Here is a 17,091-nt window from a genome sequence, read left to right as displayed (position 1 = left end):
ACAAAAATATTGAACAGAATCGAATCAATTCAGCTAGTATCATATCAGTACAGCTGCATCACGAGGAGGGTAAATTTTGACAACTGTAAGAGGCATATTGATATTCACCAGCACAAAAGCACACAGCACGTTCAGTGGTTTAACATACAAGTTACATAAGCTTAAGCAATATAATTTAAATTAAACTTTTAAATGAAGCATATGTAAAAGTTCTGTCCTGAAACAAGTCCCAAAGAGGAAACTGAAAACGGCAGCTTTTCTGTTAAGATATTCATAAACGTGAACTATGATAGGAAACCGCTGAAACAATTCAGTGCTGGCGGAACATGATTTATAAAGTGATAATCTTCTGCCGGGACAGGAATTTACCATGTCCTGTACAAGGGGGTCCCCGTCCGTTGGTATCCAAGTGCTATCATGTAGAATAGCAATAGCCACAGGACAACTTTACAGATGATGAAAAGAAAGCAGTGTCACTCCTGTGGAAGCCATTTCTATGAAAATTCAGAGGCGTCTCCTCTTAAGAGGCTCGGTATTTTACAATTAAAATATTATTAAAATATTAAAGTATATATATGAAAATATTTAGATGGTTTATTTGTACGTTGTGTGTCTGCTTCTTCTGTCTGTACTTCATGAGCACACCCACAAAGAGGCACTGCTAAGAAGGCTCTCAATACAAAATGACCCACACCTTCCAGCAGATCAGTAACCGGTTCAGAGGTTCTCTGCTAGATTATCAGGGGGAAAAAAAAAAAAATATATATATATATATACCCCCAGAAGTGCTTCAAGGGCTTTAATACAAGAAGCACTAAGAAGTCACTCATCTCCAACTTTTAGGCACAAGAGGGACAGAGGAGGAGAGCTCCATTCTCGGGGAGCATCACCTGGTCACAGCAGGAGAAGGGACAGTGTTTTCACACTCAGCCTGTGCCCAGCTACTTAACTTCACTGAAGCTGCCTAGGTATATTTTGTGTGTTTTGGGGGAGGGATCACACAGAGGAGTACCCATTTTTCCTGCAATCCATAGGGTAATTTTACCGATGTCCACTTAGAAGACAGCTGTACCCTGACCCCAACTCTGCCAGGTGAACTGATGCCCCCATGGCTGAGGGCTCCCCAAGAGACTGGATGAACAGTAGGAATCAGGTCACTGAAATAATTTGAGATCGTATGTTTGGTATCGCAATAAGGACAGGGAAAACATATCAGCTGTTCAAATCAAGACTTAGTCCACCATCTTAAGGAACCCATATGTAAGATTGTGAGATTAAAAATTACTTCCAAACATCCTTCCGTAAATTGCCCAAAGCCATCTTTCCTCCATTTCAAACCCACATATTATGGAGGACTGTTTACGTCATTGAGATAGGAACAACATGTCAGTATTCTCTCAAACGTCATGCAGATCCACAGTATTTATGGTCATAACTAGTGGGGCTGGGGTACAGTCTTCGGAGAAGCTGCAGTGAAATAAGCGTTTTCTTACCATGTCGGCTAGCCTATCAGCTGTGGTGAGAGACAAGGCAACCAACGGACTAGCAAACCTGAGCTGAAAACACACTCAAAAAGAATTTCCATCAAAGGCTAGGAACTGTATTGGATTATTTCTAGTAAATATCCTCAGTAACCAATGGTTTTTTGAGTTCTAAAAGGGAGAAAGGAAAAATTCTGCAGCACAGCGTTACAGCACAAATGCAGGTTTCCCATCCAGCTCAACCTTCTTCCACCCGACCCATTACGTAACCCGTCATTCCGCATTTACCTTTATATGAAACTCCAGGTTTTCATCCATGGAATAGATGTGATCAAAGATGTCATGTGCAATTCTCGGAATGATTCCCATGAGCTGAGGGTCGTGCAGCTTCCCCTGCGGACACAAAACCAAACCGTAACTTGGAAAGCCTTGCTCAGGCACAAGAGAGGAGAAAGGCTTGTCCAAACACACCTTCCTCCAGTGGGCCCCTATGACAGTGTCTGCTGCTCGGGGGGGGATTTGCTTGATGTAAGTCCACAGAAAAGGTGGCAGAGCGACTCGACATGTTAGCACTTTTCACCCGACGGAGCACCTATTTGGTGTGTCAGCTCCTGCCATTTGCCAAGCGTGCTGTCCTGCCGCTATTTACACTGTCACTCTCCGACCAAAGATAGACGAATAAACACAAAGAAACGTACAAATTACAGCCTGGTTCTCCCAGTTAAATCCGGTATTTGGAAACATGTCAGAAACATGAAGTATTAAAGCATTTTGTTCCTCTTTCACCACTACGCTAGAAAGCTAAAGGGAAATCTGGGTTGCGGGGATTTGGGAATTAAGAGCAATATAGTCTGATTTGAGCTTGCTGGGCCTATTGCCAGCGAACTGTGCCTTACAAACACTACTGTTCTCCACGTTAATTTGCACAACTACCCTCCTCTATTCTTTCAAGAACTGAGTCTTAACTAAACCCAACAATTTCCCTGGCTGCATGGCTCCTTTTAGTTGCTTTGCTCTTTCTGAAAAAGCCAGACACGTACAGGAAAGCTAACACCACTTGAAAACTGAACAGAAATATAAACTCAAAATAAAAACCTTTTCTGACTACAGCGTACACCGTATTATAATTTCCGAATGTTTTATGAAACTGCTTAAATATACAATAACAAGTCAGTAGTCATAAGACTCCATCAGGACATAGCATCTAGAAACTCTAATACACCTTTTGAATATATCTTTGTCCAAGTATCACTGTCCATATCAGCACAACAAAGCGTCTTACTCCAAGCAGTGGTAGGGAAATTTTTATTTTGTTTAATATAGTTGGTAACCATACAATTCCAAATCACGGAAAGTCAGATTTGATCTGTAATTGCTAAAAATTATTAAACACCAACATTTTTTTTAACAAAATAGGAAGAAAATCATACACATGTACATGTATTTCTCAGTATAATGCATGTTTGTGAATGACTAGTGGGTCACATTGACCCGTTTTCCAAGTTTCCCAGCCTTTATTAGGATACTCAACTATAGTCTTTTTAGACATTGCTTCCTTTATGCTAAAGCTGGTGAAATGACAGTCAACTTCTAAGCATCAACCTAGGATGAAGGAAATTTAACATGAAGAACTGACACAATCTCTCCCTCTCTATCTCAGAGCTGGTATTTAAAGCAGTTACTAGGTTTCTGCCCTTGAATTACACATCCTGGGGAAAAAAAGCCGGGGGGAATATAGATAAATCAGTTACATTGCTGACTGCCTTCTCTATAAAGCAGCACTCAGCTGTATCTAAAGCGTGAATATTTTATTTATATTATAAAAATAATATTACCTTCTGCAGTGGAAGCAGTTAAATGCTATACTATATCTAACATCCTATTAAGCTTCTCAAAAACTAAAAAGTCCTTGTCATATGATACACCATTTTATTTCAGACTATGAGAATGAAAAAGAGGGTGATTAAAAAAACTAAATCCCTGATGGAGGGGAAAACTTGTATGCACAAACACACACTTAAAGCAAACCCCAACGCTTTGTTTTAGCTTGCCAGCACAGCACTCGGTTCCATCACACAGCGCCATTACTGAGCAGAGACCGCAATACAATTTCCACACTGTCCACCCCTTCTCCCTGAAGAAGTCCTTGAAAAGCCCACTGAAACCAGCTGACTACCTTGTATTACTGCACGGAGAGAGTTTTCCCGAAGAGGGGAAAGGAGTTTTTCCTCAACTAGAATAAACAGAGTTTTGCTGGCATTTCTTCAGCGCACATGAATGCAACCAAAGGTATGTCTACGCTACATAGCGCTGCAAGACGCACGATTCCTAAGGCAGCAGAGGCAAAGGCAGCTACAGAATGAGAAATGCTAGAGCTATGCAGTGCCCCCCCCTCTTCTATAGTAGCTCTGATCGAGCTGGGTTGTTAGCTCAGCCAAAGACGTTTGAATTCAAAGTTTTGTTGCAGAGACTTCTGTCTGCACAGAGGTGCATCAGCTTTGGGATCCCTGCACTAGGTAAACCCTTCCTCTAATAACTGCTTGGGCTCTGGCTAAGTGACAACTTATAGAAGTATTTAATTAAACATTCTCCGGGCCTCAACAGGCCCTGTAATAATTATGCTTCCCTTTACATAGCTTTCTCTAGCTCAGAAGAGAAAGCAATCTGTAAAACATGATTAAGTGTGCATGTAACCGAATCTACAACTTCTTGGGTTTTCTCACTAAGTCAGTAGAAACTTCAGTGAAGCAAGATCACATTCACTGCTTTGCAAAGAAAAAGTTAAGATCTTTAAAACGCTGTAACACCAGCACTCTGTGATGTATTGAAAAAAAAAAAAACCCAAACCACTTTTACTTTATCAATGGATTTTTATTAAAACAAGAGATGATTGAAGCAAGTCCCACTATAATTTATGGAGACCCTAAACTGGAAGGGAAGAGAAAGGTAAAGGTAGGCTATTCACTGGAAAGCTGGAATAAAATTTAAAAAACAACAACAAAAAACCCCATCCAAAAACCGAAAACCAACCCCTCACATGGATTTAGCTGTAACCTCAGAAAGAGTTTGGAGAAACGTGCTGCTGCTGCCATGCTGACATTGCAGTTAGTAAACTCCCCCAAATCACCAGGACAGTTCTCTGCTCATTAAAGCCTCTCATTTTAATAAGAACATTAATTTCCACATTTAAACATAGCAGGCAGGCAGGAGCTAGTGAAGTGTAACATTTGAGACAGTGCTGTTTTATTTCAGGATGTTGACATAATAACTACAATCTATAGGGACCCACTATTGAAAACGCTATTATAAGGTCAAAGCCCACCAATATAATTTTATGGGCAAAAATATGTAATTTTTAAGAAGGTTTTGGTTATATCCTGCTATACAGGTTGGCAAATGTTTCATCTAGCACAGCAGAAAGACCTATGTATGTCAGAAAGCCTATCCCGGCTATATTATACTACCGTGTCCTGTTTAAGCTTAACGCTAACACTATGAAGCATTTCACATTTCACAGAAAATCCTCCATAACAGCTTTACCAAGAGGATTTACTATTTCTTCAACTTCAGACTATTTTTTTCTTCCACAACATACTTCAGCAACTTTACAAGAGGATGTTAGGTTAAAAGGGGGATTAAAACCGAATATAGATTTGATTCCACTTTAAAATGACAGCTTTTTCTTTATTAAAGAAGTAAAACAGCCATTTTTCTACAGTCATTTTCTTTATCGCAGCTTGTAATTCTGAATATAAATTGGCTTTAAGAGATCTTTTCCTATGCCGCGTGGAAGCACCAGCTCAAGCCCTCCAGACATTTTGATTTAATTACATTCAGAGCTGGTGGATTACTCAGCCATTGTGCCATCTGTGAGGGCTGAGCTAGTGATTTCCCCCATCCTCGCAAGGACAGACTTAATTAGATGTGAGGCATCGGTTATTGCATCCTCCAGGAAAGGAGCAACTGTGGCAATCGAACAGCAATTGCACCAGGGCCTGTTGGCTCGAGGGAGTGTTGCTTTCCTTCTCCTTTAACCTTCCGGTTATAGTCAGGTCACCTGTGTTTATCGTGTAGCAAAACCATCTGATGCTGTTAAACAAATGAAAGCTCATTTTTTCCTTTCATTTAGCAAAACTTTGCTGTCGACCTCCTGTTTGAAGTTCACAGTTGAATTGAAGTGCTCCAAGACACATATGCCCAGCTTGTACAGCGTTGTGATGGAACAATCCTATGCGAGGATTAAACACTTGAGTGATCCTCCTTTTTTAGCAAGAGACTAAAATATCTAAATGTCTTCTAACCGAACAGTTAAAAAAACCAAAAACACAGGAAGAAAACTACACTGTCACACTTCACGTAGCAGAAATAGGAACAGACTCAGGACTTCAGCCACTGGAATTTGGTACAATTTGGTATTCTTCTCCTCCAAAGCAACAATTCTCAGATTCATCCATCTGTGCTGCAGCACGCGAGCGCGGTATTCCCAGAAGGGGGGTGCACATGAGAAAACCAATAACCAAGGCACGAATTTTCATAATCCTGTATGCAAGGGCACTCTGAAGACCCTTATTACTGTTTTCATTTGTGGATTAACAAATCTCATTCAAATCCCTTAAAATAAACTGTTATGACAAATATGGAGAAACTATACATGGTATTTTCCACTCACCATTTGTTAGTTTAGCTAGATATCTGTAGACATCTCTTGAAGAAAACTCCACATTGAAAGAAATACTACAGCTTCAAAGGCAGTAGAAGCTAAACATACCCAGATCTCTCTTTATATGTCACTCACAGCTGAGTGCTCCAGATAGCTGGCTTGTTAAGGTAATCGGTACACATAATTCTACTGCTGCTACCAAACTGATTTAATTTTGCCACTGTACCTCCATAGTATGCGTTTTTCCTGATGATGTCTGTCCATAAGCAAAGATTGTGCCATTGTAGCCTTCAAGAACATCTGCAAGAAGAAGAAAAACTATCAAAACTCATATTGACATCTTAAAGCTGGATTATCAGCATTTCATAAGTCTTCTACAATGTTGAAGCTCAATTAGAAATAGTTCGTGCAATAAAGAATGGGAAAAATGTGACAAAATAGCTACCTTTACGCCAAAAAAAAAATCATAATAAAATCTAAATTAGAAAATTGCAGAATTTTTGACATTTCACTTTCCTGGGAAAAAAAATATCTCTGGACACTAGATATTATCCAATATACCTGTGTAACATGGGAAAGAGAAAACTTAATTGCCTGCATTTTAAACCATCATGCAGATGATGGTTTAAAATTAAAACAAACTCATAGAGAAAATTAAACAAACTCATACTGTATATTTCTACTACTATAACACCCTCAACAGCTCATGGCCTCATTAATTTCCGAGCTTGTCTGCAAAGCAGGAGAGCAAAGCAAGAAGAAAGTCAGACGCACAGGAATTTGCTTTATTGAAAATATACTTCTCTCAAGGCAGAATGAATAATTTTATATTGCATTAAGATATAAAAGTATCAATTTTCAGCTTCGCAGTGTTTAATGTCTATAGTAGCTTTCAGAAATCCGGGAGGGTTGTAAACCAGCTGGTTCTTACACACAGTCCCACGTCCATTCATTGCCGTTGAAAGGATTACTGGGTTGGACTTGCTCCAGGCGAGTGAATTTAAAGTCTTAAGTAGGGGCACCTATTTATGCAGCTTTCATGTAAAAAAGAGTAATACTTACTAGAGTTGCTAATACAGAATGAAGGAAACCTTCAGTCTAAAAACCAGTGGTGATAACCCCGTGCTGCTCCCATCAGCCTCCTCCGAAAGACCCCCCAGAGCCCCCGAGGGTAGCAAGAAGGATGCTGGCCAGCGTGCTCTGCTTAGGGACGCCCACCTTCCCCTCGCCACCATGCCCGATGATGCCTCTTGCCGGGTGCCAGCAGCATCGTACTCGGTACTGGAGCTCTGCCACGGGCCTCCAGAGCAGAAACACCAGACAGATATAGAGCAGCAAAGCCAGGGGGGAGTCAACGGCGATAAATAAAAGCAAAAGGAAAGCTCGACTCTTGCAGCCTGCAGAGGGGACTGAGAGCAGCTACCAAAGCCCAGCTGCCATCTGGCAGGGCACAAAGTTTCCTGTCCACGGCCACTTCCAAATGCATCTCCTGCTTTTAGAGTTGGCTTTCTCTGCTTCTGAAATATTGGTTACATTTCCCACCCTCTATATCTATACAAATAGAGGCTACCAGGAGGAAAAAAAAAAAAATACAGAATCATAGAGTAGTTTGGGTTGGAAGGGACCTCTAAAGGTCATCTAGTCCGACCCCCCTGCCGTGGGCAGGGACATCTTCAACTAGATCAGGTTGCTCAGAGCCCCGTCCAGCCTGACCTGGAATGGTTCCAGGGATGGGGCATCCACCACCTCTCTGGGCAACCTGGGCCAGTGCTTCACCACCCTCAGTGGAAACAATTTCTTCCTTCTATCTAGTCTAAATCTACCCCCCTTTAGTTTCAAGCCATTCCCCCTTGGCCTGTCGCAACAGGCCCTGCTCAAAAGTTTGCCGCCATCTTTCTTATAAGCCCCCTTGAAGTACTGACAGGCTGCAAGAAGGTCTCCCCGGAGCCTTCTCCTCTCTAGGCTGAACAACCCCAACTCTCTCAGCCTTTCTCCATAGCAGAGGTGTTCCATCCCTCTGATCATTTTTGTGACCCTCCTCTGGACCCGCTCCAACAGGTCCGTGTCTTTCTTATGCTGAGGGCTCCAGAGCTGGACGCAGTTCTCCAGGGGGGGTCTCCCCAGAGCAGAGCAGAGGGGCAGAATCCCCTCCCTCGACCTGCTGGCCACGCTGCTTTGGATGCAGCCCAGGGTACGATTGGCCTTCTGGGCTGCGAGCGCACGTTGCCGGCTCATGTCCAGCTTTTCATCCACCAGTACCCCCAAGTCCTTCTCGGCAGGGCTGCTCTCCATCCCTTCATCCCTCATGCATGTATATATATGTACACATATTTATAGTAAATATACACATGTCTGTATTACATATTATTGCATATAACATCATATTATTACATATACATAAACACACACACATATAATCTCCTTATTTCATATGTATGTATGTAGACAGTCCAGCTAGGAAGGAGAATTAAATAAGGTATGTTAGAAAAATATAAAAAGAATGAAGAAGAAAAGTGTGAAAAAAATTGAGATAAAAACCAGAGAGATGATTTCAAAAGAAAGAAATGGATAAAAAGAAAGGAAAGGGAAAGAGATCTTTTTCCGAGACAACCATGACATAGACCCACATTTCCTATAAAGCAATACTGAATAAGGATGAAATTGGAGTGAAGCCATTTAAAAACATATATTATAATTAAACACAGAGCGTAACTGTTTAAGCTGTGGCAGAACTGTTTCGGGGAGCTGAAGAGGACAGACATGCTAGAGGTTGTGTAGACCTCCACAGAGTATTCCTGGGTAAATTTTTCAAATCTTGAAATCTAGAATGACGAAGTTAGAGACTATAATTACTGTCATTCTGGTATTAACATTTCGTATGAATTTAGCATCCTCATCTGTTTATAAAAATAGGGACACTGCTTATTCCTGCTTTAAGGAAACAGAGTTTAAAATAAGGAATTATAAATAATAATTGCATAGATGAGAAACCAGATATCCAGCCATAGATGCAGTGCTGTCCTGAGTTCATGCCTTCGACCCATAATTTCACCAGCAGGCTTCACGATAGGACCAAATTTCATGTTATTGATATTTCAAAACATTCATTCACCAGTTCTTTTCCGAAGGAAACATCTCATTGATGTTTGGTTCAACACAGATTGAACTTGAGTGGAAGGGAAGGGCTACAACAACGATAGCTTGAACACAGGAGAAAACAGCTGGCGAGCCTCGCTGCTGGCCATCCGCCTGCACCACGTTCGAAGCCCATTCACTTGAACTTTCATGGGTGCAATTTAAACAGCATTTTTTCCAATAAATCCTCAATATATACTAAGCATTGCCTTTGGGAGACATTAAAGTATTAACAAGAGAAAATTAGCTGCTTAGCAAATTCCTGAAGATTGTTGATGATTAAAACTTTAAAACGAATTCTGCTAGGAGCTCCACTCAACTTGCACCAATGGGTCTAACTTGGGTGACCCAGCAGAAACACGAAGCGCAGGACCAAGGAGGTGGAGAGAGAGATGCAGCCAAGCATCTGCAGCGTAAGAGCGGTGGCAGCAGCTCACAGGAAATAAAAGTTGTATCTTGTTTTTTAATACAAAAATATTATTTCCTTTTAAAAAGTTAATCAGATTAATACTAAATTTCAAAATAACCTATAGGCAAGGCAGTATTTAATGCAACTGTATTTGAATTTTTTTAAATAAAAAGCTTACTTGACATTTTTCCTATTAAACACACACACATATATAAGCACAACAGGGAAGCAGTCATATTTAACTTATGAGGCTACATCCAGTTGTAAGTACTCCGTATCTATTGCGCATAGAAGGCTCCATCTTTGTTAGCCAGCAAGCAAAGAAAATATTTGTGTTTGGACTTTTTTATTCTAAACTAAAATCTAGCTGGAAGTTGGAAAAGAAGGAAGGTTCGTTTTCCTCTTTAGATGAAAGCCAGCACATGGGGAAGATGAGCTAAAGTGTCTGGAAGGTGCACAGAACTAGAGTTTCAAAAGGTGTTTAGGCATCAAAAAAATATAAATAATTGTCCTGGGGAGGGGTGGTTCAGAAATCCTGAGCAAACCTGTGCAACCCCTGTTTGTTTCTAAAATACCACCTAGCATCCAAATACCTTTAAATTCCCAGGACAGTTGAACACAATCTAAGAGTTCACTACTACTATTTCCTCTTTTTGGCAAACTTGGTTAACTTAAAGAAAAATAAATAGTTTGAATTAAAAAAAGAAAAAAGAAAAAAAAAAGAGGCTTATTATCTCCAGGTGAATGCAAGGTACAACATCAGCTCTATACTGGTACACAGCCTAGGGGGAAAACAATCTGATTAATCAACTGTTATGTAAGAAAATTGCTCAGAATTTGCATCAATGTATACTAAGACACATTCTGCTTGAGGTAGCACAGATAAGTAATTTACCTTCCCAATTAGCGAAAAATACCTTAGTCTATGAAAAATAGTCCTTTGCATCACCTGCAATTAAAAAGGCTGGTGGTCTCAGTGGTGGAAGAGGTTATCTTTGCTGGAAGGCATTCCACCTTAAGATAGTTAATATACCATCTGTCAACTGAATAAAGAGAGAAGACAGTCCCCGATAGAAACAGCCTGCACAAAACTTAAGAGCGAGGGAGAGGGAAGGGAGAAACACAGATGAACGAAGCAACCGAACAAAGGTCAGTTGGGATTTTTACGTAACTCGTAACAATCAAAAAAAGTCCAAGTGCTTCTCTTCATTCCTGGTCCAACTCTCTCTACAATGATTTTCAGTTTGATTTACCCTCCCCACAAAAGCCAGCTACGTGACTCAGCCACTCAACTGCTGCCAGATAGTGATTTTCCTGATGAGGACAGATAGGACAAGTAGCAACGGTCTAAACCTGGCCAGGGACGTCAAGGGCAACAAGAAAAGATTCTATAGGTACGCCGAGGATAAAAGGAAAACGAGGGAAAATGTGGGCTCTCTCTGGAACGAAACGGGAGACCTGGTTACCCGGGACATGGAGAAGGCAGAGGTACTCAATGACTTTTTTGCCTTGGTCTTCACCGGCAAGTGCTCGAGCCTCACCGCCCAAGCCGCAGAAGGCAAAGGCAGGGACTGGGAGAATGAAGAGCTGCCCACTGTGGGACAATGTCAGGTTCGAGACCATCTAAGGCACCTGAAGGTGCACAAGTCCATGGGACCCAGTGAGATCCACCCGCAGGTCCTGAAGGAACTGGCAGATGAAGTTGCTAATACTATCCATCGTATTTGAGAAGTCGTGGCAGTCCGGTGAAGTTCCCACTGACTGGAAAAGGGGAAACATAAGCCCCATTTATAAAAAGGGGAAACAGGAAGACCCGGGGAACGACAGGCCAGTCAGTCTCACCTCTGTGCCTGGGAAGATCATGGAACAGATCCTCCTGGAAGCTCTGCTAAGGCCCATGGAGGACAGGGAGGTGATTCGAGACAGCCAGCATGGCTTCACCAAGGGCAAGTCCTGCCTGACCAACCTGGTGGCCTTCTGTGATGGAGTGACTACATCAGTGGACACGGGAAGGGCTGCAGATGTCGTCTGTCTGGACCTCTGCAAGGCCTTTGCCATGGTCCCCCACAACATCCTTCTCTCTAAACTGGAGAGGTAGGGATTTGATGGGTGGGCTGTCCGGTGGGTGAGGAATTGGTTGGATGGTTGCATCCAGAGGGTAGTGGTCAACGGCTCAATGTCCAGATGGAGACTGGTGACGAGTGGCGTCCCGCAGGGTCCGTACTGGGACCGGTACTGTTTAATACTTCATCAGTGACATAGACAGTGGGATCGAGTGCACCCTCAGCAAGTTTGCAGATGACACCAAGCTGAGTGGTGCGGTCGACACGCCAGAGGGACGGGATGCCATCCAGAGGGACCTGGACAAGCTGGAGAAGTGGGCCCGTGTGAACCCCATGAGGTTCAACAAGGCCAAGTGCAAGGTCCTGCACCTGGGCCGGGGCAACCCCCGGTATCAATCCAGGTTGGGGGATGAAGGGATGGAGAGCAGCCCTGCCGAGAAGGACTTGGGGGGACTGGTGGAGGAAAAGCTGGACATGAGCCGGCAATGTATGCTCCCAGCCCAGAAGACCAACTGTATCCTGGGCTGCATCCGAAGCAGCATGGCCAGCAGGTCGAGGGAGGGGATTCTGCCCCTCTGCTCTGCTCTGGGGAGACCCCCCCTGGAGAACTGCGTCCAGCTCTGGAGCCCTCAGCATAAGAAAGACACGGACCTGTTGGAGCGGGTCCAGAGGAGGGCCACGAAAATGGTCAGGGGGATGGAACACCTCTGCTCTGAAGAAAGGCTGAGAGAATTGGGGTTGTTCAGCCTAGAGAGGACAAGGCTTTGGGAAGACCTTCTTGTGGCCTTTCAATACTTCAAGGGGGCTTATAAAAAAGATGTCGGCAAACTTTTGAGCAGGGCCTGTTGCGACAGGCCAAGGGGGAATGGCTTTAAACTAACGGGGGGTAGATTTAGACTATTTAGAAGGAAGAAATTGTTTACGCTGAGGGTGGTGAGGCACTGGCCCAGGTTGCCCAGAGAGGTGGTGGATGCCCCATCCCTGGAACCATTCCAGGTCAGGTTGGAGGGGGCTGTGAGCAACCTGATGTAGTTGAAGATGTCCCTGCCCACGGCAGGGGGTTTGGACTAGATGGCCTTTAGAGGTCCCTTCCAACCCAAACTATTCCACAATTCTAAAACGGCAGCCCTTGTGTTGGGGCTACAACACAGAATAACTCAGGTTAGGGACCGAGAAAGTCTTTCCAGCAGCACTGGAGTGCCCAGCAGAGCTCTGCAACAAGTCACCAAGGGTGGCTGTGGACTGGAGACCTTTCAAATGGACCACTGACAAGTATAGGAGTCTTCATGGCAAGAAGAAAGACCAAATGGCTTTACAGAAGTCCTTTCAGCCTCATTTCTACAACCAAGTTTAGCCCAATACTTAACTTTTCCATCCCTAAACTTTCTAGTTCTGCCATTTAGCATCTGAGGCGTGTATTTGTAAACAGAACAGAAAGTCAATAAGCTACCCAGTGAGAGCCACCCCACCACCCCAAAATCATTAAAGCCATTTTCTCCTCCTCACAGGACACACAAATGCACAGATGTTCACATGTGCACTAACGTGCTCACAGCTCCAGTGCTCAGCAATAGCTTGGGCCATTATATATTCTCCCCTCAACGTAATTGTAGGAAAAACGCAAAATCCAGATACAGACATCCATCTATGTAGATTGAGAAGATAAAGCTGTTTTCTGGCAAGAGAGAGCAATGGGAAACAAAGCAAAAGTCGTGGCAACCACACACTGTTGTAGCCTTTCAGATTTAGTGATATTCCTTGTTTGGTTAAAAAAAATGCAAACACAAGTTCCTAAACTGCGGTCATATGCACCAGTGATGATTCCCCACACACTTCCACTACTGGTACTTCTGCCCTTGGGAGTACCTTGAACAAAGAATATCCCAGAACCCACCCCAATGCAAATCACTGTAACACATGGATTGCTGCTCCTCCTCCTCCTCTAAGAAACTCCTTGTTTCTCATGTTTCTCACGTATGGAATGTGAAATCCTTTGACTCAGTCATTCAGCTATTTACTTAAACCTAATCCCATTTCTTCTTTAGTGAAAAAAAAAACTCATTTAGATCATTCTTATGGTTATTATAACCATTGTTTTAGAGACTGTTAGGCCAGCTGGCATTTTCTGTAATAACATTAATCACAATGAAACCATCAGCCATTTCATGGGAGTATAATGAAATCTGATAACAAATGGTAACCTTGAAAAGCTATCTAAAAAAGTCTCAAAGATTTAAATAGTGCTCCAAGTTGTAATGCACTCAGCTCGTATTTCCATGTAGTAAATTACATTGTTCCAGTCTATCAGAAACAGCCCAGTCCGTTTCACATTCTTCACTTTATTAGGCTTTAGACTGGAAATTAAACATATGGAAATGTAAGCCCAGAGCTCAAGAACATCACTCCAGTAACGCTGTGCTCTCCCTCCCTCGCTCCTTCCCAGACCCTCTCCCTGTCTTACACTCTCCTTCTTTCCCTGCCCATTGCTCTCATTCTCACTTTCTCTCCTTCTCTCTTTTTTCCCCCATTTCTCTTTCTCTCTTCCTTTCTTCCACCTCCTCCCCTCCCCCCCCCCATCAAACTTGCCTTTCAAGGTATCTAGAAGGTCCAACTTAACACACATGTAAAAGTATGTTTGAGCTCTATTTTCAAATAGGACTTTGGAAAGTATTCGCCTTTCTATTTGGTTAATGAAGACGACTTAGTCACTGATTTAGGTCTTCCAAATTGCTCTCGAACAGGATTTTATTTCTCTCACCATTTTCAGAGGAAACCAACTTCCACAGGGGATATAAATACCCTCCGCAAGTCTACAAACAGCGATGTGCTGCTTCTGTTAGCACACGCTGTAGTATTGAAACAGTTCCCCAAACTTCCAAAAGTTGAGTGGTGTGTCAGCAACCCGAACAAACGATTTCTAAGCCCTACAACTCCAATCCCACCAGTTTTTATCAAAGGCTTACCCGTCTTGAATTGCTGTAATTAGGCTCCCCTCTGAGAAGAGGCAACCGAAGTCTTATGACTCATTTCCTCTCTCCAACATCAAATAATTTAGCTGCTGGTCCTCACCCCCAATCATCTAGACTACACGCATGTTGGTTTGCTCAAGGCTGTTTGAGTGAGCCAACCAATCTCTTCCAGAACAGAACCCCGGGGTTTGCAGCAGGGGTGCCCACCCCAGGGACCTCTCCCCACTGGCAGACACACAAGCTCTCAGCAGATCCAGCTCCACGCCTGAAACGCTACTGAGTCCTTCAACGCTGCTTTGGTTGCTCCTGCACCTCTGAGCAACCCCAAATCTCTCATGCCACGTAAATCCCACAGCCTTCAACACGCAGCCTTGCATTGCTATACAAGCACAACTCTGACCAGCTCGGACACCATTCCCACTGTCTGCATGCTTTGTTTTCAAAACAAGAACTGAGGACCAAATCTTGGGGGGCACAGGGACACCACACAAGGCCAGAGAACAACTAGACCAGGTACTACACATAACCCCTAAGATGCTGTAGCAGTTTTAATACCATCATGGATGGACTATCCGGCATCAGAACGAAGTGGGATGTCTGAGGGTGATTTGGGAGGTGGGGGAAGTATGGCAGGCAATGAAAATGCACCCAAAAAGTTTGATTCGCAAATTAAAATCTAGAAATTGCAACAGTTTATGAAGGTTTTGTTTTAAACAAATAGGGTGCTATCCAATAGGCACTTGTGTTCTCATTTCAATTTTTAAATGCAAGCTATCTGCATGCAAAGCAGCTACAAAACGAGTGCCTTTTACGTTTTCCTTTAATGGTCCATCCTTCCATTCAAAGACACAGCTATTCCACGCTCATCCCGTACTGAACAGTCTCATGCTGCATGAAGAACATGTTTTTTCTTGCTTATCAGATATCACAAAAAGCAAGTATTTGTGTGGAATAACAGTCATACACAAGGAGAAAGTAAGGAACAACTGCTGCAATTCCTTCAGCTCTTTTTTTTTAATTTTGTTTTTTGGTTTGTTTTTTTATACACAGACAAGTCCTTAAAAAAGGAAACGCTTGGAATTACTAATTACTGAACTCCCATACAGACAGCTAAACATTTATTATCCTGTCTTTAAGTAGCTTGAGGGGACAGGGAGACATCTTTTGGCCTCCCCCCAAGCAGGAATAAACAAAGACAACACCTACCTTTAACAATCTGCTTGGCACAGGCATTATAAACTTGTTCCTGGGTTGTATTAGGAGGTAACACTCTATCAAAGACATACGGCTTCCCTTGCTGCAAACAAAAGAGAGACTCTGTAAGATAAAGAACATTTTAAATGGTTTATAGACCCAGTTTAACAGGCAACCTGAAATGCAGCATTTACTACAAAGGAAGACATTCAGTGCAATGGAGATGACAATATTTTGTTGACTAAACAGATGTGACATTTCCTGTGCTCCCAAACCATCTTTTCCATAGCTGGCAAATAAGACACGGCATATGTTTTCCGTGTGTTCACATTTGGGTCAGCAGCTACAGTTGCAGGAAACAATAAGCTGAAGTATCAGCAATTGATAGTTGATTATTTTCTCCCTCTCCTAGGACGCAAGGGGGAATTAGCCATATAAATATTTGCAAAAGATTTGCTGTTCATTACTGCAAACTAGTGAAAGCTGTGGTGTGAGAAACAGCAATCAGAGCAGACAGAGAACCAGAAGTCTGCAGGTCCTGAGAGCTGCCTTCTGCTGAGGCCGGGGTGGCCCAGCACAGTCCAAGCACGTGTTCCTTCAGCAGAAATACCCTGGTTTCATTTCTACGCTAAACATGCAAATGCATAGGGTAGCCCCAAAAGAGGCAGCCCAGTCAGACTGTTTTGTTTCCCTAAGCTTGTATTTTATCCAGACATTGTCATGATTTTTATCCTTAACACCAGCAAACAACAAGATGCCATGTGGAAAGAGCTCCAAAATGACATTTTGAATAGGATCAGGGCCATTTCCAGGTTGTGAACCACCACCGCAGCCAGCAAGCTGCCCTAATTCCCAAGTGACACCACGACTGACACTTATTCATATGTATATACAGTGTAGCACCACCCGCACATATACTTCCAGAAAATTTTGATTCCTCTTTGTAGCGTGTATAATTGGTTACAAGAGGAACACATATTAGCAATCCTAAAACTAGGTTTGCATGACACTTAAAAGGCAAATCAATTTTTAGGACAGCAGTTCAGCTCCTTACAACTCAAACCCAAGCAAGACATTTGCATTTAAAATACAATTCCTTTATTTAAAGTTACACTAAGCGGACGTGTAACATCTTTCTTATCTTCCATCAAAGCCTGTAATATTTCCATTCGAAGACGTG

At 42.7% G+C, this 17,091-nt stretch overlaps 1 protein-coding gene across 1 annotated transcript in view; it reads right to left on the bottom strand.

Moving 5' to 3' along the window:
* The window catches only part of KIF5C (kinesin family member 5C), a 90,589-nt gene that overhangs the window by 48,929 nt on the left and 24,569 nt on the right, over nucleotides 1-17,091 (bottom strand). The window contains exons 2-4 of the mRNA XM_076343150.1: nucleotides 15,924-16,014; nucleotides 6,368-6,441; nucleotides 1,770-1,874 (exon numbers count right to left, since the gene is read on the bottom strand). Coding sequence (XP_076199265.1) covers nucleotides 1,770-1,874; nucleotides 6,368-6,441; nucleotides 15,924-16,014 — 270 coding nt within the window. The remainder of the gene's footprint in view (nucleotides 1-1,769; nucleotides 1,875-6,367; nucleotides 6,442-15,923; nucleotides 16,015-17,091) is intronic.

Source organism: Aptenodytes patagonicus, chromosome 6 (assembly GCF_965638725.1).
Source record: "Aptenodytes patagonicus chromosome 6, bAptPat1.pri.cur, whole genome shotgun sequence".
NCBI lineage: Eukaryota > Metazoa > Chordata > Aves > Sphenisciformes > Spheniscidae > Aptenodytes > Aptenodytes patagonicus.
The sequence above is the reverse complement of the archived record's forward strand: the minus strand, read 5'-3'. Positions and strand labels throughout refer to the sequence as shown.